This window comes from Myxocyprinus asiaticus, chromosome 7, assembly GCF_019703515.2.
Source record: "Myxocyprinus asiaticus isolate MX2 ecotype Aquarium Trade chromosome 7, UBuf_Myxa_2, whole genome shotgun sequence".
NCBI lineage: Eukaryota > Metazoa > Chordata > Actinopteri > Cypriniformes > Catostomidae > Myxocyprinus > Myxocyprinus asiaticus.
Window position 1 is genome coordinate 15,494,981 of NC_059350.1, and position 27,915 is coordinate 15,522,895.

The 27,915-nt window shown below is 35.2% G+C and overlaps 1 protein-coding gene across 1 annotated transcript; it reads left to right on the forward strand.

Annotated features, from left to right (window-relative positions):
• Positions 1-3,811: 3,811 nt before the first annotated feature.
• On the forward strand, positions 3,812-27,802 carry LOC127443898 (calnexin-like). Its single transcript, XM_051702937.1, has 15 exons — positions 3,812-4,052; positions 7,178-7,351; positions 8,437-8,510; positions 8,936-8,994; positions 9,143-9,284; positions 9,404-9,485; positions 10,732-10,924; positions 11,887-12,076; positions 12,368-12,481; positions 12,763-12,919; positions 14,817-15,032; positions 15,140-15,256; positions 18,461-18,599; positions 18,736-18,863; positions 25,786-27,802. The coding sequence occupies exons 2-15, from the start codon at positions 7,178-7,180 to the stop codon at positions 25,864-25,866; spliced, it is 1,866 nt and encodes a 621-aa protein (XP_051558897.1). The 5' UTR covers positions 3,812-4,052; the 3' UTR covers positions 25,867-27,802.
• The last annotated feature ends 113 nt before the right edge of the window (positions 27,803-27,915 follow it).

A 27,915-nucleotide genomic window follows, 5' to 3' on the forward strand; every position in this document is an offset into this window, starting at 1 on the left:
CCCCCCTTGAGCCCAAAATGGCCGATTTGGCGCTTTTCCTCCGGGTCAAACTGCTCCGATGCTCGTCGCCATACGGACATCAGGAGGCGCTTTATTTATGTGCCAAACAATGTGTTATGCATTTCATTGTTGACAATACAGACAATAGTAAAGTAAAAAAAAAAAAAAAGAAAGACTAACTTTGATGATAAAATATATTTAACATTACTTGGTCAGATGCAATCTTTATTGCTTTAGGCAATACAGTAGAGGCTTATACATTTGTTAATTAAATTAGATGTTTTTTTAATTAATTGTAATCTGTTACATTACATGAATGCAAATTGTGTATTAACTGCCTTGTATTGATGTGGCAGAGATATGTGCTTTAAGTCTCCTAATAACATGTTTATAACGGATAATTTTAAAACTGTTTTTAGCTCTTCTCATATGACATCTTTAATTGTTCAAGAATATCTTGGATCTTAGTAATCAATATTATACTTATTGCTTATAATGTGGACTAGATTAATAAATTGGGACTTTAATTTTGACATTAGAGTCAGAGGGGAAGATGTCAGCGGCTTTTAAGAGAAATACATAAATCAATGGGGACTTTTATTTTGACAGATGATACGGAAGTGTTTTTGTTTTGTTTTCTACAGAGGTGGAGGGATGAGTAGGACTTTTATTTAGATTTTATTGTATTTTGTGAAATAAAATTGAAATATTACTCTCAGTTTATTATTCTGAAAATAATAACATTTTAACATTTTACAATTAAAAATATACGAAGTGGGTTTTATTACAGAGGGGTACAGAGTTATGGAGGACAAAACCTGTGAAAAATAGTAAAGAAATAAATACAAAAATAAAGAAATAAATCCCCATATTCATGCATAATAATTATATAAATAATTGCATGTGCGAGGAAATATACAAATAATTAATTAAATAAATCCACCAATCAATGCAAAAATAATACAATATAAAACAAATAAATGGTTGGGGGAAATGCAAAAATGTTAAAGGAAAGTTGATTTTCAATTCTACATTTCAGTATTTCTAGTTGATTTTCAATTCTACATTTCTGTTTCTTAATCATTCATTTATTTAGTATCAATTCCTTATTTTTACATCACTCAACATGCTAATGAGTGGATGACAACAGCTGTTCAAGCATCACAGTCAAACTTACCAGTGACTATCAGGTAGATACCAAGTGCAATGGTTTGGCAGGAGTTTGGCGAAGAGAAGGTCAGTAGCAGAGTTGCTCTGCGAGGCAGCGAATAGTTTGGACTGGAGAACTGTAAAAGCGAGATCCTTTGCTAAACTTTTATTAAATCATTGATTGTGAAAATTTGGTAATGTCATTATTAATGTCATAGTCAAGCAAAGCACTTTTATTAATGATCAGCCAGTGGTGTCATACATTCCGCCTACTGATGGTTAATTGAAGGAAAAAAAGCAATCGAAGGAAAAATAAATACGGAACTACATACATAAATAAATAAATGATTAAATCAATATAGAATTAAAAACAAAAATTTTTGCATTTCCTTTAACATTTTTGCATTTCCCCAACCGTTTTATATTCTATTATTATTATTATTATTATTATTATTATTATTATTATTACTATTATTTTGTAGAAATTGGTGCATTTATTTATTTATTGTTTATCTTGTCGTACATTTAATTATTTATTATTATTTATTTATTAAAATTTTTTATCCCCTTTTCTCCCCAATTTGGAATGCCCAGTTCCCACTACTTAGTAGGTCCGCGCGGTTACTCACCTCAATCCGGGTGGCGGAGGACAAGTCTCAGCTGCCTCCACTTCTGAGACAGTCAATCCGCGCATCTTATCACGTGGCTCATTGTGCATGACACCGCGGAGAATCCCAGCATGTGGAGGCTCATGCTACTCTCCTCGATCCACGCACAACTTACAACACGCCCCATTGAGAGTGAGAACCACTAATCGCGACCACGCGGATGTTTATTTCAGTAATTCAACTCAAATTGTGAAACTCGTGTATTAAATAAATTCAATGCACACAGACTGAAGTAGTTTAAGTCTTTGGTTCTTTTAATTGTGATGATTTTGGCTCACATTTAACAAAAACCCACCAATTCACTATCTCAAAAAATTAGAATACATCATAAGACCAATAAAAAAAACACTTTTAGTGAATTGTTGGCCTTCTGGAAAGTATGTTCATTGACTGTATATGTACTCAATACTTGGTAGGGGCTCCTTTTGCTTTAATTACTGCCTGAATTCGGCGTGGCATGGAGGTGATCAGTTTGTGGCACTGCTGAGGTGGTATGGAAGCCCAGGTTTCTTTGACAGTGGCCTTCAGCTCATCTGCATTTTTTGGTCTCTTGTTTCTCATTTTCCTCTTGACAATACCCCATAGATTCTCTATGGGGTTCAGGTTTGGTGAGTTTGCTGGCCAGTCAAGCACACCAACACCATGGTCATTTAACCAACTTTTGGTGCTTTTGGCAGTGTGGGCAGGTGCCAAATCCTGCTGGAAAATGAAATCAGCATCTTTAAAAAGCTGGTCAGCAGAAGGAAGCATGAAGTGCTCCAAAATTTCTTGGTAAACGGGTGCAGTGAGTTTGGTTTTCAAAAAACACAATGGACCAACACCAGCAGATGACATTGCACCCCAAATCATCACAGACTGTGGAAACTTAACACTGGACTTCAAGCAACTTGGGCTATGAGCTTCTCCACCCTTCCTCCAGACTCTAGGACCTTGGTTTCCAAATGAAATACAAAACTTGCTCTCATCTGAAAAGAGGACTTTGGACCACTGGGCAACAGTCCAGTTCTTCTTCTCCTTAGCCCAGGTAAGACACATCTGACATTGTCTGTGGTTCAGGAGTGGCTTAACAAGAGGAATACGACAACTGTAGCCAAATTCCTTGACACGTCTGTGTGTGGTGGCTCTTGATGCCTTGACCCCAGCCTCAGTCCATTCCTTGTGAAGTTCACCCAAATTCTTGAATCGATTTTGCTTGACAATCCTCATAAGGCTGCGGTTCTCTCGGTTGGTTGTGCATCTTTTTCTTCAACACTTTTTCCTTCCACTCAACTGTCAGATCAGCAGTCTTCCCCATGATTGTGTAGCCTAGTGAACCAAACTGAGAGACCATTTTGAAGGCTCAGGAAACCTTTGCAGGTGTTTTGAGTTGATTAGCTGATTGGCATGTCACCATATTCAAATTTTTTGAGATAGTGAATTGGTGGGTTTTTGTTAAATGTGAGCCAAAATCATCACAATTAAAAGAACCAAAGACTTAAACTACTTCAGTCTGTGTGCATTGAATTTATTTAATACACGAGTTTCACAATTTGAGTTGAATTACTGAAATAAATGAACTTTTCCACGACATTCTAATTTATTGAGATGCACCTGTGTGTATATATATATATATATATATATATATATATATATATATATATATATATATATATATATATATATATATATATATATATATATATATATATATATATATATATATATATACACACATATATATATATATATATATATATATATATATATATATATATATATATATATTATTCGGATAATATTCGGATAACAATAACTTTAATGTTATATTATAATTATATTATTCAACACGATAGATAAATATGGAAATTAAGAAATTCGTTTTATTACACGGGCAGATGTCAGTGGCATTTAAAGGGCCATCGGTATCTATGATAAAGAGCTGCTGGATAATGAATGGGACTTTTATTTTGACGCGTGATGCGGAAGTGGTTTTTTATCATAGAGGGGCGGTTGTCAGCGGCATCCTGCGATCCTGATAACAGTCGCTATCGCTCTCATTCATAGTGATCTCTTCGCGCCGAAACACTGGCTGACAAACCAATTTGTTTAAGCTACAGTTAACCGACACATTGCAAATATTTCTTCAACTACAGGAGAGGAGTGAAGAAAGCAAGCCTTTTTCTGTCTAACACTATAACTGTTAATTACGCAGACGGACACATCTTCATCATCATCTTCATCATCATCCAGCTAACGGTACTGCAGCTAGCCAGAGGACGTTATTATATTGTTATAACACAATAACAATAATGATAAATCAGCAAAGTCTCCGACTGTTTTAAGAAAGCAATACACTGAGAAGTAATAATGATTAAATTGAAAAGAAAATACATTGCAATATTTTAAAGAGATTTCCTGCAACTTATTTCTATTTTTATTGGCTTTACGGGTGGTTAATGTTGCTATTTACTAAATGTGTCCATCCAACGAAAAAAGATTGTTAAAAGCACTTAAAGTTTTACAATATATGATCTTAAAGCGTTAAAAAGTTCCTCTTCTGATCGCATATGTGTCTATTAATATCGGGGTCAGAGCTGTCATGGGATCAGAAGGTGGTAAAGATAGTTTGCGGTTTGAAATTCAGACTGCGATTGGCTATAAATCCGCTATGCTCTGTCGTAGACATGTAAATAATGTTGCATGTGATTCTTCATGAGTTGTGAATTCGGATGACATCACCCTCCGCTCCGCAATCGATCATTTAAATTTTTCGACTCTTCATTTTCTTATCCAAATAGCTTCAAAAGTTGAACACCTATAATTCTAAAACTGACAAACTAGACGGGTCAGTTGTAGGCTCAAAAATACCTTCATGATTTTTGAATTTTTTCACAGATCAGTTTTTGTCATTTAAACCTTTTTTGAGTTCTTGAGTCAACAGTTTACCTGAGAAATCAGTGTCATAGGCTTAGTGTTATAATTGCCCCGTGTTTTAGTCTTTCCCATTAATTTCCTATGTCGGGTCAAAAATGACCCGGAACACCACGAGTGTTACGTTTTTGTCACGGTGGCTAAACTCATCAAATCCAGTCCAATGTTTTTTGTGAGTTCAGATGGCAAATGAAAGAAAAGTAACCAAGCCTTGGCCCACTGAGCTGAATGAAACCATTTTATTAAAGAAACCAAAACAAAATGGGTAAAAAATGACCCAAACACCGCACAAGGGTTAAAAAAAAATGACTAGCTAGTTGATTTATCATCCATATCAAAATGTTATTTGTCAACAACAAACCAAAGCCATCAAACTGTCAAATCAATCTCTGAAATTTTCACAAATCCAGGTTTGTGTAAAACTAGTGTTTTCCCATCATAATTATCATGTGTTTCAAGAATGTGACTTCTCAAAGCCTTTAACACTGGTTTTTCAGGAAAACCGTTGAATCCAGAACTCAAAAAATTGGTTAAATGACAAAACCTGATCTGTGAAAAAAATCACCAATCATGAAGGTCTATTTGAGCCTATATGAGCCGTCTATGTGCTAATTTTTTAGAGTTTTAGGCCTTTTATTACTTTTTTGGCATATATCCTTAATTTTTCACAATGCCAATATGCATGAAGCCATGAAAATGAGTAAAATAATCTGTGAATGTTTTCACAAATCCAGTTTTGTGTGAAACTAGTGTTTTTCCATTATAATAATCATGTGTTTCCAGCATGTGACCTCTCAAAGCCTATAATACTGATTTCTCAGGTAAACTGTTGACTCAAGAACTCAAAAACCAGAAATGACAAAAGCTGATCTGTGAAAAAATTCACAAATCATGAAGGTCTATTTGAGCCTACTATGACCCGTCTAGGTGCTCAGTTTTTAGAGTTTAGACCATTTTATGATGTTTTTCCATTATAATTATCATGTGTTTCAAGAATGTGACCTCTCAATGCTTATAACACTGATTTTTCTGGTAAAATGTTGACTCAAGAACTCAACCAAGGGTTAAGAGACAAAAACTGTACTGTGAAATAATTCACAAATCAGGATGGTCTAATTAAGCCTAGTGTGACCCATCTAGATGGTCATTTTGGAGAATTATATAAGAAGTTTATTGGTTTTATGGCTTATTTTATTCATACTTCACAATGCAATTGTGCATAAAGCCATCAAAATGAGTCAAATAGATCTGTGAAAGTTTTCACAAATCCAGTTTTGTCTGAAACAAATGTTTTTCCCTGATTATAAGCAGTGTGCTTTATAAAATGGCCTCCCAAGGCCTAAATAATGATTTTTCTGATGAATTGTTGACTCAAAAACTTAAACAAATAGTTAACTGATATTAACTGAACTGTGAAACAGTTCACAAATCATAAAGGTTATTCTGAGCCAACTAGGACCCATCCAGATTGTCCGTTTTTTAAATTATAAGCCTAGTGTGACCCATCTAGATGGTCATTTTGTAGAATTCAAACACATTCATATTTCAGAATGCATGAAGCCATGACAATGAGTCAAATAGATCTGTGAAAGTTTTCACAAATCCAGTTTTGTGCGAAACTAGTGTTTTTCTATCATAATTATCATGTGTTTGCAGAATGTGACCTCTAAAAGCCTATAACACTGATTTCTCAGGTAAACTGTTGACTCAAGAACTCAAAAAAGGTTTAAATGACAAAAACTGATCTGTGAAAAAATTCACAAATCGTGAAGGTCTTTTTGAGCCTACTATTGACCCATCTAGGTTGTCAGTTTTAGAATTATAAGCTGATTTCTCTGATGGCTTTATCCACTGACACAGCCTATTTTGTAATTATTACACAAGGCAATGGGGGTAGAGCAGTAAGATGCAATCAAACGCGACCAAATGTTATTGTGAAAGGTTTCACAAATCAGACTCTATCTAATACAAGTGAATTTGCATGAACCCAGATTGCATGTTTACTGGAAATAGCCATTAAAAGTGAAGAGCGCTTATTTTCACCTTCTCGACTCATGGACTTAAAAAGGGTTGACAGGAAAACAAACTGCTGTGAAAAAATTCACAAATCAGACTGGTCAAGATGAGAGTGGTTTCAGACTTCTAGGTGTTCAACTTTTGAAGCTATTTGGATAAGAAAATGATAAGTCTAAAAATGTAATTGACTGATTGCGGAGCGGAGGATGATGTCATCCGAATTCACAACTCATGAAGAATCACATGCAACATCATTTACATGTCTACGACAGAGCATAGCGGATTTATAGCCAATCGCAGTCTGAATTTCAAACTGCAAACTATCTTTACCACGGTTGGGATCAGAAGCTCCTCCCGAATCCCGAATAAAGAGTGACAAAGATTTTTCATTGAGACGTTTTAATGACAGTGTTTTATTTACTGAATATTTGTAGATGAAGTTGCGGTGGGGCTGGACGTGTCTCTTGTTACTGTCCATCTCCATGGTAACATGGGCCCAGGAGGAAGAGCTGGAGGGTGAAGAAGAGGCTCAAGTGGAGGATGGAGATGTGGACATGGAGACGGACAGCAGCGAGAACACTGAAGCAGATGCCAATGTGTCTTTTCAGGTCAGACACCTCTAATTGCAAAGATAAGTTAAAGTGAACAAGAAAGACTGAATATTAAATTATGTGTAACTAGACACTAGGGCTGTCAAATTAAATTCGAATTTCGAATATTCATCGAATTTAAAAAAAATGCACAAATACAGTTTAACAGAAAGCAGGTGTCTCAAGATGCTTTTTAAATTTATTTTTAATTAGACACAGAATCTAAAAAACAGCACTCCTGGACGAGACGCTGAATAAACAAAACAAAGTGAAACAAAGACGTTCGTCTAGTGCACGTTTACATAGAAAAACAAATGGATGATTGCAAAAGCGTTCAGTGTGAGGTACTTGGCCGTTGCGTCTTACTCTCTCATAAGCGTTTCTCAGATTAAGCAATGAGTTTTTTAAACGCTTTGTCAGGAAAGATGTTCAACTTGGAAATATTTGTCTCGTGATTCTCATGTTCGGTTCCAGTCTGTTGTGTTCCATCTGATTGAACAGCCCCTGGCCTGGGCTCATAGTCTGAGCCGCTTCACCACCGAGTTCAGCCGGATACCACTGCTATCTGGGAATATTGCTACTCTACATACACTGTAGTGGATAAAATAACAATGTGCTATTATGCTGTTATTATGAAGCTGGAGTCTGAGGTAGTATACTGTGGCATCAGTTCAAGTGCAACACCATGTGAACTGTCTATTGAAGCCCCCCCCCCCCTCATTTTTCTTTTGACATAACATTTGAAAATATGGGCCGGATAAAACTTTGTATTTATTTATTTTATGCACATTAGTTGAAAATGGAATGCTATTTTATTAACAGCCAGGAATGTTATTTGCAGTAATATAATGTTGCTGTATGGTTTATGTATTTAATGCGCCCTCTTGTGGACTAAGGAAACAACGTCAATTTAAAAAGTTTTTAAAATTCGAATTTTATTTGAATTTTGAAAATATTTAAGGTAAAAATTCGAACTTAGTTTCTCTGCCCAGTTGACAGCCCTACTAGACACTGATAAATATTTACACAAAATGGCTTGTACCCTGCAGTTTTGCACAACATTCATGTTAACTGTAAATATCTGTTATATTCAAAATGGACAGGTAACATACAAGACCCCAGTTCCAACAGGAGAGGTCTACTTCACTGAGACATTTGATGATGGTTCTTTGAGCAGGTTAGTGAACTGTTATAGTATAAATTGTCTCTCAAACCTTTGATGCGTGAATTAATAATTCACAAAGAAAAAAGGTATTCCTAATTAGTCCAAGTACCTCTGGAAAATGTACAGCAATCTTCTGTTGCTTGGACAGATGTGTTGCTCTCATCTCAATCATTTTGGGGAAAAGGTTGTGAATATCTTTATCTTTTGTGATTTTTTTTAAATTCATGCATCAAAGGGTCGAGATATAATTTAAAACACAATATCACACCCTTAATGGTTAAAAATGGGTTTTAGAGATTTGTCCACTATAATGGATGTCATGCATTTGTCAAGGATTGTGTTTATTCAATATTTGTCAGTCAAGTTAAAGCCATGATGCAATGCTTGTTTTTTCTTTGTTGGTTTGATTTTTCATGCTTTCTTATTATTTTGTGCAGCTGGCAGGTGTCTAAAACAATTAAGGAGGATGCTGATGAAGATATTGCAAAATACGATGGTTAGTTTTCCAGCATGGCTTTCATTCTGAGAGAGTTTTCAATATTTAGCGTAGCTTTATGTTTGTTTGTGCCCATTTGTAATTGAATCAATAATATATTTCAATAACGTATAACCTTTTTTAATTAGAATTTATCTCATGTCGGTAGGTAAATGGGAAGTTGAGCCCCTGAAGGAAAACAAGGTGCCTGGTGATCTGGGCTTGGTGCTTAAATCTCGTGCTAAGCACCATGCCATAGCGGTTCTGCTTAACCGACCCTTTGTCTTTAAGGACAAGCCCCTCATTGTCCAGTGAGTGGTTTCTTTAGTTACAGATACCTTGGCAACCGACACAGCAACATGGATTACTATGATGACTTGCCACTTGAAAAATAAAGCCTTTAAATTCTATCAAAACATGATCTTTGCAGGTATGAGGTAAATTTTCAAGATGGAATTGACTGTGGAGGAGCTTACATCAAGCTACTTTCGGATTCAGAGGACTTGGACCTGGTATGTTTATTGACTGCTTGACTGAGACGTATGGCAGCGCCCACTGAAGAACATCTCTTAAATGGATAGTTCACCCAAAAATGACAATTCTCCTGTCATTTACTCACCCTCATACCATCTCAAGATTTTTAGAAGAATATTTCAGCTCTGTAAGTCCATATAATACAATTGAATGATGATCAGAACTTTGAAGGTCCAAAAATCACATAAAAGCAGCATAAAAAATAATCTATAAGACTCCAGTGGTTAAATCCATGTCTTCAGAATGTCCTCAGTCACACCTATGATAGGTGTGACTGAGAAACAGATCAATATTTTAATCCTTTTGTATTATAAATCTCCACTTTCACATTCAAGTGAAAGTGGAGATTTATAGTAAAAAAGGACTCAAATATTGACTGGGGGCTTATTATAGAAAGATCCTAACTTTAGAATCTTATCTGTTTGGTAACCATGGCAATTTCAGTTAGGATCTCATTTAGGACAAAATGTATTACATAATAACATTTCCTAAGTGCATTATCTTAACTACAGATAGGAATAGATTATTACAGAAGCATCCTAACTTGCAAAAAATCTTAACCTAATTTTAGGACAACCCCACTGGCGTCCTAACTGAAAACTTGTTTGAAAACCAACGGTAACAGTCACATTACAATACTGTGTATCATAACTATAGCACTGTCCGAGAATGGCGTTACATTTATTAGTGATACAAAATGAAGAGCAGCGATGTTTGAAGGTGGAAACACTTTTGGAAGACTCAGATGATGTGCTGTGCTTTGACAACAAAACACTAATAAATAATTACAGACTCTCATGAAATATGATAATGTAGTTATCAAACTTTTATTTCTGCAGCCTTGAAATTATAAGCGCTTTGATTTTGTTTCTCCGTTTACATCTATCAAATGTTTACTTCACCACAGCCGTTTGCGTCCTTGGTTGCTTGGTAACAGACATATGAGTTGATTACCGAACTTGATGGAGCGGATATCTGGGATGTCATGAAAGTATGTAAATGATAAGAGAATTTTTATTTTTGGGTGAACTATCCCTTTAAATATATCTCTGTCCTGTAAAGGACAAACTGCATAAAAATACTGCTTTTACATAAGCTGAAGTAGTAAGATGCTGATTTAAAGAATAAGATGATTTAAGATCAGTAAAATGCTCTTGTAAAGAAAAACATGTTATATGTATACTGCGTATTTCAGTGGTGATGCATGCGTCTTTTGACTCACAGAAGCAGTTTCATGACCGGACACCATACAGCATCATGTTTGGGCCGGACAAATGTGGAGAGGACTACAAACTGCACTTCATCTTCAGACATAAAAGCCCCCATAATGGAGATACGGAAGAAAAACATGCCAAGCGACCTGACGTCGATCTGAAGAAGATCTACACCGATAAGAAGACTCACCTTTACACACTTGGTGGGTGCTATGAAATGAGTCAAAATTTTCCTACGTCACACATGAGAACAGATGTCCCAGATATAATTTGAAGGGATAGTTTACCCAAAAATTAAAATTCTCTCATCATTTACTGACCCTCATTCCATCCCATATGTGTATGACTTTCTTTTTTCTGCTGAACACAAACAAAGATGTTTAGAAGAATATTTCAGCTCTGTAGGTCCTCACAATGCAAGTGAATGGTGACCAGAACTTTGAAGCTCCAAAAAGTATATAAATGCAGCATATAAGTAATCCATAAGACTCCAGTGGTTAAATCCATATCTTCAGAAGAGATATGATAGGTGTGGGTGAAAAACAGATCAATATTCAAGTCCTTTTTACCATAATTCTCCTCCCTGCCAGTAGGTGGCAGTATGCATGAAGAATGCAAATCTCTAAACACAAAAGAGGAAGAAAGTGAAAGTGGAGATTTATAGTAAGTGGGACTTAAATATTGAGCTGTTTCTCACCCAAAATTAAATCATATCACTTCTGAAGATGTGGATTTAACCACTGAAGTCTTATGGATTCAAACTTTGACCTTCAAAGTTCTATCCACCATTTACTTGCATTGTATGGACTTACAGAGCTGAAATATTCTTCTAAAAATCTTCATTTGTGTTCTAAAGAAGAAAGAAAGTCATACACGTGGGATGGGATGAGGGTGAGTAAATGATGAGAGAATTAAAATTTTTGGATGAACTATTCCTTAATTAATTTATATTAATTTGGTGAAAAGTGAAAATAATTGCAGGTATTTGTTTACCTTAATGCATGGTTTGTATATTATTACATTCAAAGTGACACATCAATTTAAAGCCTGATGTTTCAATTGTAAAGTTGAAAGATATTTTGCCCACATGTAATGATTTGTATTGAATGAATAAATGGTAAATGCTTCATTAGTGATGATTTGTACATGTTCTTCCCTTTCTCAGTGTTAAATCCAGACAATAGCTATGAGATCTTTGTAGACCAGTCCAGTGTGAGCAGGGGAAGTCTGTTGACAGACGTCATTCCACCTGTGAACCCTCCTAAAGAGATAGATGATCCAAAAGACTCCAAGCCAGAGGAATGGGACGAGAGAGCCAAAATCCCTGACCCAGAAGCAGTCAAACCTGAAGACTGGTAAGGCCTAAGAACATTGTGGAAGGTCAAAATGCAAAGAACGTATTTGGGATGTAGATACAGTACATTATACACAGAAAACAGTTCATTGTTGTGACAACTATCTCTGTGGTTTGCATTCAATTTCCTAGAATTGCTAGCAAGTACATAGAAAGAATCCTGCCTATCTGCCGAGTCATCTTAGTGACAGTCACAGACATGGAGAATGAGATGTACATTTGGGTGCTGTCACTATGGCAGTGGGAGGGGGAGCCCCTATTTTTTTCTCTACATCTCTGTCTCTCTATTCAGGGATGAGGATGCCCCAGCTAAGGTGCCTGATCTTGATGCAATGAAGCCTGAGGGGTGGCTAGACGATGAGCCAGAGTTTGTGTCTGATCTCACTGCAGAAAAGCCTGATGACTGGTGAGAACAGAAGTGTTTTCTTTAATTTAGTTTGTTTACAGCATATCTTACAATGAAAAGGCAATTTGTGACGCCTCTATTGAGAAAGTGTGCCTCCTAGCGTCCCTTTGTCTGCATTTTTTCTGAGAGACAGACCACTATCGATACAAGTGGCAGAAAATCATCTGTTATACTCGTAGTTTTATAACTATGTAATACACTACGATGTAATTTAAATGGATTTATTTATAACTTTTATAACACCCTGACATTAATGTTCTCTCTCAATTTCTCTCTGTTAGGGATGAGGAAATGGATGGAGAATGGGAGGCTCCTCAGGTGCCAAACCCAGCATGTACAACTGCTCCTGGCTGTGGTGAATGGAAGCAACCCATGGTCAATAATCCTCAGTATAAGGGCAAATGGAAAGCTCCTCTCATAGACAACCCCAACTACCAGGTACTGACATCTGGAGTCTTAAAATGTTGTTGAGACACATATTTTATTCAGTTCATGCAAATGTCACATTCTTTCTGTATCTGTGCTATAATAGTCTGAAACTATTTTAACCTCATTTTCAGTTTACACCTTACAACCTTTCTTTTGTCTTCATGGTCATTTACGTCAGTGGTTTTCAACTAGTTTTGATTCAGGACCCAGATTTCACATTGGACATTTAGTGGCGATCCAACACCGTACCAAACCTGAACCTGTATTTAATGTAGTCTGGGTTTTATTTTATTTTACCATAGATTAGTTAGTGAGATTTGTTCATGGTTTTCAAGGATGAGAGTATGAAACTCAAGCTGTCCATGTTGGCATCAACCTTATTTGGCTAGCTCCTACCTAAGTGACTGTGATTGGATGCACAGCCTTTGACATCAACAACAAAAGAAATGGGAAATGTTTTCTCCACCCCTTTAGAAATGTATCATTTAAAAAAAAAAAAAAAATCAAATTGTTGATTTGATTTTTGTGTTGGTTATTCATGTTTTTGAGACGTTACAGACATCAGAATCAGAATGAGCTTTATTGCCAAGTATGCTTACACACACAAGGAATTTGTCATGGTGATAGAAGCTTCCAGTGCAAAGAGAATGCAACCATATATTCATACATACATACATACATACATATATATATAGATTTAATCATATATACATATAGTGGCATAAAAGTAAGAAATATACAAAAGACCAATAATGTTGTTCAGATATTTTATATATAAATATACAGTTATGTGCAGGTGATGTAATGTATTGAAAAAGAGGTAGGATATGGTAAAATATATCAATGAAATATCAGTCCCAGTTACATAAGAAATAAGCATAATTACTTCTGATTCAAATTAATGGCTGGCCAGCATCATCCAATCACTGCCAACCAAGTTTACATTATAAATTCTGAATCTATGTACTGATTACCATTGTCCCATGTCTGCCAAACATGTTGAATGGTCCAAACATCATCTGTAGCCTGAAACGGAAATATTGGTCGGATGTTAGGAGTGAATGCGCTTTTTTTATTTATTTTATTCATTTGGCAGGTGCTTTTATCCAAAATGACTTAACGTGTATTTATTACAGGGACAATCCCCCCGTAGCAACCTGGAGTTAAGTGCCTTGCTCAAGGACACGATGGTAGTGGCTGTGGGGACTGAACAAGCAACCTTCTGCTTACCAGTTCTGTGCTTTAGCCCACTATGCCACCACCACTCCACTTGCTCCCTATTTAGTGAATGACTTAACCTTCTGTGTACTGTCTATCTGCACTGGTCTCAGAACAGTTAGAAATGTACCTTATTTTCATCCTAACTCCATATAAAGCCTCTGAAAGCAAAATATTTCAACTTTTGGATGAACCCATTGATTCTCAATGTGATAATGTACAGTAAATATAGAGTTTCCAAGGAAAAAATGCACTAAAGTACACATTAGTGTACATTGTGTTTAACAGCGTAGCGTTTCGTGACAAATCACTCACATTTTAAAAAGGGCATATCTAATGAAACTAGGACTCTAATCGTTTGACTCAAACAGGTTTCAATGTAAAAACTTAATTAGATTTCTTACCAGATGTAGTTTTGTTGGCGTTTCTCCCAAAGACAAATGCCACTGTGGTCGGTGCCATGTTGTTTTGTCACATGACTCCGTCTGTTGAAATTTTAACCCTTTACTTCACAGCCCAGAGTCTCCTGAACTGAGATCAGTCAGTTTAAATGAAATTAAATTATACGTTGTGTATAGCGAAGCCAAAAATACAAACCCTACACATGTGTTCGCGGGGTCCCACGGGGTTAAGCTTGCACTAAAACATTTCATTTAAACTCAGTGGCTTTGTTTCTATTTGTTCACAGGGTGTGTGGAGTCCGCGGAAGATCCCAAACCCTGACTACTTTGAGGATCTGCATCCGTTTAGGATGGCGTCATTTAGAGCTATTGGTCTGGAGCTGTGGTCTATGACCTCGGACATTTACTTTGACAATTTCATTATTACTGAAGAGAAGGAGGTGGCAGACCGCTGGGCTGCAGACAGCTGGGGACTCAAAAAACTGGTGGCTAGTGCCAATGAGGTTTGTCTCTGTCTCACACAGAGTTGTATTGCATTTTTGCTCTGGCTATTGTAGTTCACTAGGCTTTGGTTTGGTTCATTTACTCAGACAGTCTCTTTTTATCTCAGCCTGGAGTGTTGAGTCAGTTGGCACTGGCTGCAGAGGAGAGGCCCTGGCTGTGGGTGGTTTACATCCTTACTGTTGGTCTGCCTGTCGGACTGGCTGTGCTTTTCTGCTGGCCAAAGGTAATGCCTGACCCCACTTAATGCAAATGGAAACACTTGACATAGCAAGTCTGAATGCTCTGGAATTAAATGATACACTGAATACAGCTGTCATGACAGACGTTAAATATTGCATGGGGAAAAAAACACCCTTTTGCTGTATTTTTATTTGAATCAAATGGATCTTTGTGTACATTATATTTATTCTATTTCATAATCCATTTTCATTACAATAGAAAGATCTCATTTACTGTCGTAAGTGAAACCGATAACGAGAAGAATCACCTGTAAACATTTACATTGTATTTTCACATGTATTCATTTAGCGGACACTTTTATTCAAACAACTTTAAATTTTAGCTTTATGGCATTATAAAACTATTAAATGTCGAGAGCACATGCATGTCATGCGAAAGCACATCCATGTACTGGTTTGGCGAGCGCGAATCTCTCTGCTCGTGTGCAGATTTACTTCACTCTCGCACAAAACTGGATGCTCACTCTCAAATATACACTGTTCTCTTATGAAATCTCCCTTCTTTTGCAGAAAGTGTGTGCGCACGCAAATGTCCTGTGCACTCGAAAATCTACAAGGATAAATTTGTATTGTATGAATGATATTCTGATGCTCGCTGACTATGTAAGAGAAGCGAGCAAATCAAATGACATTTAAACCGTCAACTAAGAACATCCGTTGCGACTCACCTCTTCTGATGTCTTTTACCTCAGTAGAAAACTTACCTTCACAAGTTTATCTAGGACACATAAAGGATCTTCTAGAAGTCATGTGGCATCACATACGTAGAAAATCTGAAAATATGTGGAACAAAATCACGACGTGCCCATTAAGATTTCAACATGATATCGGGTCAGCGTGTCTTCATGTGTTTGTGAAAGGTGCAGTTTCACATAGAGATGGTGATTGGCTCATGTGATGCAAGTTTATCACAAATATATGCCAAAAAACAGTTAAGTAATCCCATTGTTATGACAAACATATTTAATAAAAATGATTCAAAATATGGTTTCATATTATTAATAGAAATATTTATAGCGGTTAATCACGCACCAGTGTATGACATATTGCCGAGTGAATCTGACAGACTGAATTTAAGGTTATTTATCATCATTGATGAATTGCTCCAATGCCTGAAATATGAGGAATTTTGGTAATATAACACCAGAGGACAATATGTGATATACTTTAAATTAGGGCTGGGTATTGGCAGCCACCTCACAATATGATATTGCGATACAAGTCACGATTCAATATATCACAATCCATCACGATAACATGATTCAATTCTGATTCACAAGTGTTCAATTCCAAGTTATAATGTCCATTTTGTGTAGAAACAATATGAAAGAAATTCTCTCTCAGCTAATGCTGTTATTAATTTTACAGAGGACTTCTAACTTGGTAAATTACGGAAATATTAATTTTGACACATTTTTATCATTAGTTTTTCATCATTTTAGTCACATTTTAGCTTTTTAAAACTATACAAATTCCATGCATTCATCAGTAAATATGGTGTCTTGAAATTGCATATATTATATTGAATATGTACATGGAGTCACACTAAAGTTTAGGCTACTCTCAGCACAGAGTGAAAATATCTCAAACACTGGTAATCGAAATCTCAAAAGTGACCAACCAGTTGACGCTGACTACTACCCTTGGAATCGTGAGTTCGAATCCAGGGCTTGCTGAGTGACTCCAGCCAGGTCTCCTAAGCAACCAAATTGGCCTGGTTGCTTGGGAGGGTAGAGTCACATGGGGTAACATCCTCGTGGTCATGATTAGTGGTTCTCGTGGTGTCATACACAACGAGCCTTGTGATAAGATGCGCGGATTGACTGTCTCGGAAGTGGAGGCGACTGAGACTTGTCCTCCGCCACCCGGATTGAGCTGAGTAACCGCACCACCACGAGGACCTACTAAGTAGTGGGAATTGGGCATTCCAAATTGGGAGAAAAGGGGATGCAAATTAAAAAAAAAATTAACAACCAGTGGCTAATCACAGACATTTTTAATCACATATGTGAGTTATTTACTTGCATTGTAGAGGTTTGTGCATTGAGTAAGAGGAATCTTGGGATTTTAAAAATCGACATCCTGGTCGTTCAAATAAAGATCGCGATTAGGCAGAAAATCGATATTTTTGCCCTTCCCTAAATCCAATTGCATGAGAAAGACCCAGGGTGTCCGCGAGAGAAATGGGCACATTTTTAGTCTCTGTCGCGCCTCATAGAAGCGTGTCTGACTGAACTGAGGAACACCGGTTTCAGAGTTGGTACTTATTTAGATGGCCTGTTTCTTCTTTATTGAAATACTGGACATGATATGAATACACAAATAGTTAAATATAAATATTGATGCATGATTTTTAAGTATTGATACAGTATTATTAGAAAAAGTATTGCAATATGTGAATATTTGAATGTATCGACACACTTTAAATATGTTAAGCAGCCAGAATGTATTGCTGTTTTTAGTGGAAGAAAGATATTTTTTGACATTTAGCATTGGCTAGCTTGTTTATTATTTACTTGCCACTTGTATAGGCCTATATACAAAATGATGGTATTAATATGAATATGCAAAACATTTTAAATAAATAAATAAATAAAGGGAGTGGGGAAACCGGTGTTCCTTGTGAATTTTGTCAGAGGGGGTGCTTACTGTTGAAGACTTTGAAAACCCTGGTTTTAAGCAGTCAGACTTATGACTTACGCCTGACGGATGATAAATTGGCAAAAAAACTCATAGACTTATATTGAATGAAGCCATATCTTGGAACCAGGCTATCATAGAGACTTGTGGGTGGTCCTGTAAAAAGCCACTTAGCATCGTCCTAGCAACAGCATAGCAATAGCAAAGCACCCACATCACATCTGAATTATTGCAGCAAGTTTTGCTTGGGCAAGCACCACTCCACCAGTGTTTCTAGAGGTGTTTGTTTTGCATACACTGCATGGTTAGATCCACATAAACCTCATTAAAGATAGCCTTGTTTTGAGTTCAATACAGTTGATCAATCTGGTTTATCATGATAGCTCAATTGTTTTATAGTTTAGGATTAGCTTGCAGACACAAAATCCTCTTAAAGAGTATTTATTATTGGTAGCATAGCAACAACAGACAGTCAGTGACTTACCCTGTAAGGTTCTACAGGTGAATCATCAGATATGAAATGTGTGTTTTATGTGTGTGTGTTGCAGAAGTCAGATGATGACTATGTATACAAGAAAACTGACAAACCCAAAGCAGAACAAGAGGAGGTAGAAGAAGAACAAGAGGAGGAAGAGGAGGAGAAAGGAAAGGATGAAGAAGGAGCAGAAGCAGCTACTGAAGCTACTGGTTTGTAAAATTATTTGCCTTCCACACATTTTTCATTGTTTTCCATTTCCTTTGTAGTGCTTTTGACATTTAGAATTCTTGGTTATCTATAATTTTCCTTTTTTTGTGACTGTCTCTTTGTTTCTCTCTTTCTCAGGGGAGGAGAATGATGATGAGATGGTGAAGGAGGATGGAGAAGCTGGAGGAGATACAGAGGAAGAAGAAGAGGAGGAGGAGGAGGAAGAGGAGGCCAGTAAACCAAATGACACACCTTCAGAGGATGAAGTAAGTGTAAGAAAACTGCCATTAAATTTGCATATTAGTTTGGACTAGGAATTTTCAGGAATTTTCAGAAACGATTGCAAAAGCAGGGATGCAAAGTACTCACCTTTTGGTTAGTCACCTTTTTTTTTAACTAATTTGCCCAAATTGTTTGGTAAAATGATCTACATTTGACTTATTATAATCACTTTAATTTGAAAATTGTTTTCATTTTCAAAACGCTTTCCGTCCACACTGCCATTTTCAAACGTTTTCCATAAGTTGCTCGTCCACACTGAAATGTTCATAAACCTTAAATCCCCTTATTGCGCACGCGAAAAAAACTTAAGAAGCACGGCCCTGCGTCATTTCCATGTACGGTCTGAAATAGGGTTGTGCGAGACTAGTCGACTAAACAGTTCTGATGCTGCTAGTCGACACTGGAATTACTAGTCGGTTAATATTTCCCCCCATTAAACTGATAATAATTTTTACACATTTATGTTTGGCTTTATATTTTTACAGAGGCTGCACTTAAATTACTGTCATATTAATGTTACATATTTTAAATAGAATTAATAATACAAATATTATTTAAAAAAGAGGATTTCTGGAGCAGATACAGAGTTTAATTTCACCTCGGGCTGCACGTGCTTCTTCCCTCTCTCACTCGCGGCGCACGCAGGAGAATGTCCTCTCGCTAGACAAGCAAACTCAGCAAAGTAATTATGAAATCACTTTGGTGGTGTGGGAATCGGCTTTCGAAATGGTTTAAAGTCCTTATGGATGTTTTCACATTTGAGTCTTCTTTACATCTGTGCGTGCTTGTATGTTATTTTTCTGCTGAGCGGGCTTTTTCAAGCGCAGCATAGATGCCTCAGGTGAGTCAAGTCCCGTCTTTCACCAGACCATGTCGACGGGTTAATTTTACTCATCAATAAATTTATGCTTTTGAGTAAGTAGCCTAGAAAATAACAGTTTTAGCAATTTTTTTAATCTGCTGATTAAGAAGGCTATTTTCAACGAGGTGCCGACTGCTTAACAGGTTAAACTCTCTTTTATTCTGTGTGCACGTCATGTTTAGAATATATTAGGTTTATTGCAGGCTACATCACAGGCCTATTTTTTCTATCCTATAGCTACTTTTTTTTTTTTTTACATCGTAACTGTTATTGGTTAACGTTCTTTACCGAACAGCTGTCATATTAGATCAATGGCTAATACACAACTGCACGTCGTGAAATACGCGTGACTTTTCAGCGCATTTTTTTCTCTCTCATAGATTTGGCTTAGTCTATCTGTTAATTATTTTCAACAATGTCCTGACTGTTTTAATATGTTAAGTAACTTTTACTTGGTGATTTCCATTTAGAACAGGCTTTTAGGGTTGTTCCATTAATCCTGTACTATTCATTCAATTGTTTTCAATAAATATGTCTATTAAATATTCGAAATTATTGCGTTTTCGAACGAGACGTGGCCTAAGCTTAAACACTTAAAAAAGATTTAAATACAACAAAAAACAACTGAAAATATAACCCTGAAACACCTGCTATGACTTTCTCACCCTCTCATGAGTTTGCATCTTTGATTAGGGATGGGACAGTATATAAAATTTCGAAATATTGCGAACGCTTCTTCAAGAGACAGTACAGGTTTATCACTTGTTATACAAATTAATGTTAATTCAATGTAAATACTTTTTTTTTTTTAATACATATTTATTTAAAAAAAATTCTCTGCAAAAATATGTCTCTGGGTTAGGGAAAGAAACAAGTACAGCTGTTACATAATATAGAGGAGTTTCGATTGCAACCCATCATATTTTTCAGGACATTTTCTGTTCAGTTATATTGCTTGTCCTGCACCTGATTAGAGTGAATGTAGCCAACTATTTTTGAAGGTACATTTGTTTGTGATCCTTTCTTATAGAGAGAGCTATATGAGAAATTCTTATTATTTTAGCATTTATATTGTGTATTAGAGAAATTTATTCTGATGAAAAATTATAATATGCATTTTCTTCAAACATTTTCTAAAAAAAAAAAAAATGTCATACTTTGTAATTTAAGTGTCATTTAAATAAATATACGTAAAAAATGTGTGTATTGATAGATCCGTTTTCCTCTTAATACATTTTCAGTCCATTTTATTTTTATATATTTAGGCTATGTTTTGTATGAATTTAAGATCAGGCAAAAAGCATTATCAAAATACTAATAACAACAGTCTTGACCAACACAAAATAGATATTGTTTTAAATCTTAGAAGCTGTACTTTACAATGCTGTTGGCATTATGACCAAAACTGAACAAGTGCTTTGAATTTTGCAGACAAATCAGAAGTGTTCTGTCTTGATAATTTATTAATAATTTTGCACTGTACATATTATTGTAATCGGTAAAAACATCAAACTGATCAAATAGCCATGTTTCATATGTCGTTGGTAAGCTCTCATAGAGAAGAATACAACCAGCTAATTTGTTTTACTCACAGACAAAAATATAACGAGTAACGTTACATGTAAACAGGTGTTGCTTATGTGCTGCGTTTTCGCTTTTAACTTCACAAATAACAGAACATATAATATCACATACCGTTACTTGGAGGAGGGAATTCTCATTAAAAAGAGCCCACACACAACGTAATCGGATGCAGAGATCATTAGATAATCCACACGAAGCACAATGTGCACACAGCACATAATGTGAAATCTGGCTAAAAACACGTTAGCTTTCCTGGATCAGATGACATCATCAGAAATGATGTAGTATGTTTTCCAGCATCATGGAACACTAAACCAATCGTATTAGGATTCAGATCGCTGCAACCAGAGGTGGAAGTCATCCAAATATGGGCAGAGAGGATCGTTCACTCTAATTACGTATGGCCACCAGGAGATGGTGCCAAGTACGACACAGACTCAATGATGGCTCAAATGACTAGGGGTGTAAATCATGATACAATCTTATATCGATTCTCTTGGCCTGCGATGCGATATTTGCCGATACTTCAAAGTCTGCCATGATACGATTTCGATTTGATTCGATTCAGGGCCCTGCGATTGATATTCTGATATTATGTGCCTATTTTACACAATCAATTACACTTTTTGTGTCCACAAATGCTCTCTTAAAAGTGCAAATTTAGAGTCCACATTGGGACATCCACAACAAAATAAGGGACTTCAGATGTTGAAAAAAAATATACAGATAATAATATAAAAATAACATCACACACAAGTGATCATCACTCGTTTGATTACAGCTTATTTAATCCAATTCAAAGTAGAGCCCGACTGATATGGGATTTTTGAGACTGATACCGATTTTAGAGAGGGAAAATTCACCGATTACCGATATGGTGGCCAATATATTTAATTTTTGAGGTGGAATGAAAACAGACCTTTTCTATGTAGATTGTTCACCGATTCTGCACCGATATGACTATGCAAAGGTACTCAGAAGGCTGCTTTCTTAAATATTTTTATCAAAGAATATTTGACTATTATTATACATTGTCAACAAATTCTAGAAATGAACACTGAGAAAATAAAGAATAAATAAAATACAAAAAATAGCTTAATAAACATTAGGACTGTTTAGTATCAGTCAAATGCTGACCATTAAAATAAAGAATAAATAAAAATACAATAAATAGCTAAATAAACATCAGTACTGTATGTTTAGTATCAGTCAAATGCTAACCATTAAAATATAAAATAAAAATAAAAATAAAACAAATAGTTAAATAAACATCAGTACTGTTTAGTATCAGTCAAATGCTGACCATTAAAATAAAGAATAAATAAAAATAAAATAAATAGCTAAATAAACATCAGTACTGTTTAGTATCAGTCAAATGCCCCTTTGAGGCATAATTAATGTGCAATACACAGCTTAGTCTTTTTATATTATCCAACACATCCTACCTCTTCTGCAATTACATTCCCTTGCACTGTACATAACCGATTTGTATTTAGATTTGCAATACATATGTGTATGTGTGTGTGTGTGTGTATGTATGTATGTATGTATGTATGTATGTGTATGTATATATATTCATATATGTGTATGTATATATATATATATATATATATATATATATATATATATATATATATATATATATATATATGTATGTATATATATGTATGTGTGTTTGTATGTGTGTGTGTATATGTATGTATATAGATGCATGTGTTTATGTGTATATATATATATATATATATATATATATATATATATATATATATATATATATATATATTCATATATATATATATTCATATATATATATATATATATATATGTATATATGTATGTATGTGTATATATATGTATATGTATGTGTGTGTGTGTGTATGTATGTATGTATGTATGTATATATACACTACCGGTCAAAAGTTTTGAAACACTTACTCATTTTTTATTACAATTTTTTTTCACATTTTTGAATAATAGTAAAGTCATCAAAACTATGGAATAACATAAATGGAACTATGGGAATTATGTTGTGACTAAACAAAATCCTAAATAAATCAAAACTGTGTTATATTTTAGCATCTTCAGAGTAGTCACCCTTTGCCTAAAATTTGCAGACATGTACTCCTGACATTTTCTCAACCAACTTCATGAGGTATCACCCTGGGATGCTTTTTAAACAGTATCGAAGGAGTTCCCATCTATGTTGGGCACTTATTGGCTGCTTTTCTTTATTATTTGGTCCAAGTCATCAATTTCAAAAACTGTTTTTTTTTTTATTACATTTTAGTTTTATAATGAAATAAATTAATATGGTGGCACAATTATATTTTTGTCTACAAAACTAATTTCAAACATTTAAGCATACGCCTTCAGATCAAAAGATTTTTAAGATCATGAGAAACATTTCAGTCAAGTGTTTCAAAACTTTTGACTGGTAGTGTATATATATTGTCTATTGTGTATTCTATATATATTTTTTTCTTTTCAATATTTATCTTTTTTTTTTATTCAATTTTAATTATTTTTTAAAAGTCTTGTTGCTTTTTTTGTATTGTTGTGTACTGGAAGCTCCTATCACCAAGACAAATTCCTTGTATGTGTAAGCATACTTGGCAATAATACTCACTTTGATTCTGATTCTGAAATGCTGACCATTAAAATAAAGAATAAATAAAAATAAAATAAGTAGCTAAATAAACATCAGTATTGTATGTTTAGTATCAGTCAAATGCTGACCATTAAAATAAAGAATAAATAAAAATAAAATAAATAGCTAAATAAACATCAGTATTATCGTTTAGTTTCAGTCAAATGCTGACCATTAAAATAAAGAATAAATAAAAATAAAATAAATAGCTAAATAAACAACAGTATTACTGTTTAGTATCAGTCAAATACTGACTATATTAATACTGCCGAGTCAAGAGATAAACAGCAGCAGTGGTGTTATACTGTATTCAGCTATGCAGGTTCAGTGGAAACTTTCAACGGTGGAAAACCAGTCTTTTAAATATCACATTTTATAAATGACACGACTGGAATTGTTCGGTTGAAGGGGGTACCAAACTGTGAATCCTAAACAAAACAGTTTGGTTAAACAGATGTGTAAAGTCTTATAACTGATGCTGGAGCTGAGCAGGTGTTTCTCTTTCTCTCAATAGTGTTGTTCAGAGTGTCTGCGTTGTCAAGACGTTTCACATGATGGTTGAACTGCTCCATGGTACTTTTAAATAGCAAATTCTCATGCAAATTTAAAATGGGTCACATGGGCAACAATATCGATGGAAGCCCGAATTAATCACGCATGTGAGCCGTTCTGCGTTTGTTACGAGAGCTCGCATTTTAAGGAGCGCCCGGTTAACGCGCATGCACTGATCCTGTCACTGGTCTGGAGCTCGCGTTTCGCGGGAAGCCCGGTTGACGCACGCACACGGATAGCAGAGCACAATTTGGCTTCACAGACCCTGCGCACATCCTTGTCCCACATGAAAAGCATATTTAGCACTCATAAAGTGAAATTAATGTAATAAGTTTGCTTCATCGCCTGACGGAAATGCGTACGGACGTGGCTGACATGAGAGTATTAAAATAAAGGTGCATCATAAAAATAAAAAAATGCCTGTATCGATATTTACACATTGTATCGATAACATTGGATCGTTGGTTATTGGATCGATGCATTGATCCAGATCGATGGATCATTACGCCCCTACAAATGACACAGAATGGAACTGAATGAGATCTTGATTCTAATGTCTGTATGCTTTGGAGAAAGAGCATACATTTAGTCATTGTTGTATTTGCATGCGTAATTAGGTCTTATGTACAATTATTATGTTTTATAATAAGGCTTTTGTACACTTGGAGATGTTTTTGGACACTAGGATAAATTATTTTTGTAATGTTATAACTTTTGATTGCTTTGTCATATCAACACAAATGTTTACTCAGTTACAGGTGACATGATTGGGAACAAAACAAAAGCAGTTTTTTTTTTGTTTTTTTTGTAGCTACCTTATTTACACCCTGAGGTACATAATGTCAGACTAATAAGAAAAACAAATTATGCTGAGAGTCTCATAATTTATCATAAAAAAAAATAAAAATAAAAAAAAAAATTGAAAAGTTTTCTTTAAAATGATACCAAACAATTGACCCTCTGGGTTTTTTTGTTTTGTTTTTTGTTTTGTAGAGTTACAAGCATTTAATGTGGGGCATGCCACTGAAACTGGAAATCTTTTAAAACACCTTCAGAGCTTAAAGGGTTAATTTAATTTACCATTAATGCATTACTGTTAATAATAACGTGTAAATACAGATATGACTCTTTCTTCATTAAAACTTAACTTTTTGGTTCATAAAATAATTCAGACATTTCATTTGACATTGAATTTAAGTCAAATAACATGCCTTGTAAATACAGTGCCAAACATACTGATCTTTTTGTTAAACCTTTGCAGATGAAGGATGCTGATGAAGAAACCCAGGGCACAGGAAATGAACGTAAAGCTGTGAGAAAGAGGAGAGTACGGAAGGACTAAACAAACACACCTAGTTTTTCCCCTCATTCTCTCTTCCCCCTTATTCCTCTGCCTCTTTTAGCTGCATGATTTTGGCTTTATGCCCTTTAGCATGCAAAAATCGGCAAACCTAGTCGCTCTACTGAAGAGGTTATTCTCCATCAGATTGAACCTCGCCTCCACATTTTAGTCTTCCGCTTGATTCTTATTGGTTACTGTTCAGATTTAGATACAAAAGTTTGCCCTGCTGAATTTTATCTCCCAAGTTATTTTCCTATTTTTCTTTTTAGATAAGGATTCAATTAGTATTTCTCCAGTATTTCCCTACTAGTAAGTGATGCAATTCCAAGTACTCTGAAGGGAAATGTACAATGAATATTTTAGAAAGATGAGCTAGTTTATGATCACCTCTACAGTATGTTTCAGCTCTTTAAGTTATTAAGTTGTGAGTTCTGAGTAAAAGTTATGAGCTTTTTAAATTGATCAAATTCTGCTGATCGTATTTATTGTTTCTAACTTGTTTGAAAAATGCTACAATTTTATTTAGACATAGGACCTTTTAATATTGCTTTCTACTGAGTCATTACCACAGTTAGCTGCCTGTGGAGAAAAAGCTGTGCTTGTCAGACCAGGGGCTGTCTTCACAAAACATATAGATCAGAGGAGTGCATTATATGGATCAGTATTGCTTTTTTGGCATTGAAGCAAGTCATTACACACAGTCCAAGCTGATCTAAGCTCAGCATCATCATTAACACTGTAGCCAAAAGCCCAGTTGTAAGCACACTGAAAACACTCCCATTTATCCCTATTTGACATCAGACTGACTGACATGAAACCATTGAGCTTTAAAAAGCAGATTTTTTTTTTTTTTTTTTTTTTAAAGTGATGAACAGTTTTGTTTTTCTGCTTTTTTCGGTCATGTGTTCAGCCTTAGGAGGACAGCCTTTTTGTTTACATGTTTGCAAACTGTTCATTGCTCTTGGAAATAAATATTTACTATAAATGTCTGCGTGCACTGTTGCCATGATTTCACCAGGAGCAGAGTTTACTCGCTTATGCAAAGGCAAATAATTTTTATTAAAGGCATAATTGTAACAAAATAAAATGTACACTTTTACAACAGGCAGTATCTTACATTGGGTGCTTGCAGACATAAATGACCTACATGAATGAAAAATGTCTTTATTTAATACTATTATTTTAGACTAATTAATATGTAGTGATGTTGCAGCCATCAGTGCAGTTCCCATACTTTTTGACCAATGAATTTGCATGACTTTTCCATGACCTTTCCAACTGTTCATGATAATTGGATAATGAAAATCATTTTACAGAGATTGCTGGGCAGATTTACATTTGTATGTCAGGTACCAATGATTATACTTTTTAGTGGTACAAATGCCTCCAATAAGAGCAACAATTGACATGACTCATGTTATCAACGTGAGCAAGTTTTACTCTATACAAGCACTCACAAGGACCAATATTTAGCTAATAAAAACTAGAATCAATAAAAACATGTCTTGATTACAATGCTTAATACTTAGCACATACAATGGAAGTGAATGGGCCAGTCACATTGTTTCAAAGGTATTGCCACAAGACGTGAACATTATGTGTAAACATGATTTTAGTGAAAAAAAATTCTGTTCTACACGATTTTAGTGTCTTAAAATTGCTTACAGGGTTTATCGGCATTGCATTGTAATGGCAATAAAGCAATATTGGATATAACTAACACAGATAAGGTTAGTTAACAGTTTTAATCACACAAAAATCATGTCAACGTAAAATGTTAACAATTTGAAACAATGTGCATTTTAATGTTTATGGACTGGCCTCATTATCTTCCATTGTAAACGCCTTTCTGTAACCAGTTTCTTTTTCTTTTTTTCGAATCAGAAAAGAGTCAAAATTATTTTTTGTGGCAATCAACATTATGCAACAAATGCTGTCAATTGAGCTTAACTTGTATCCCGGAACATCCCTTATGATTTTACTAATTTCCATGACTTTTCCAGGCCTGGAAATCACAATTTTGAAAACTCACTGATATTTTCAGGTTTT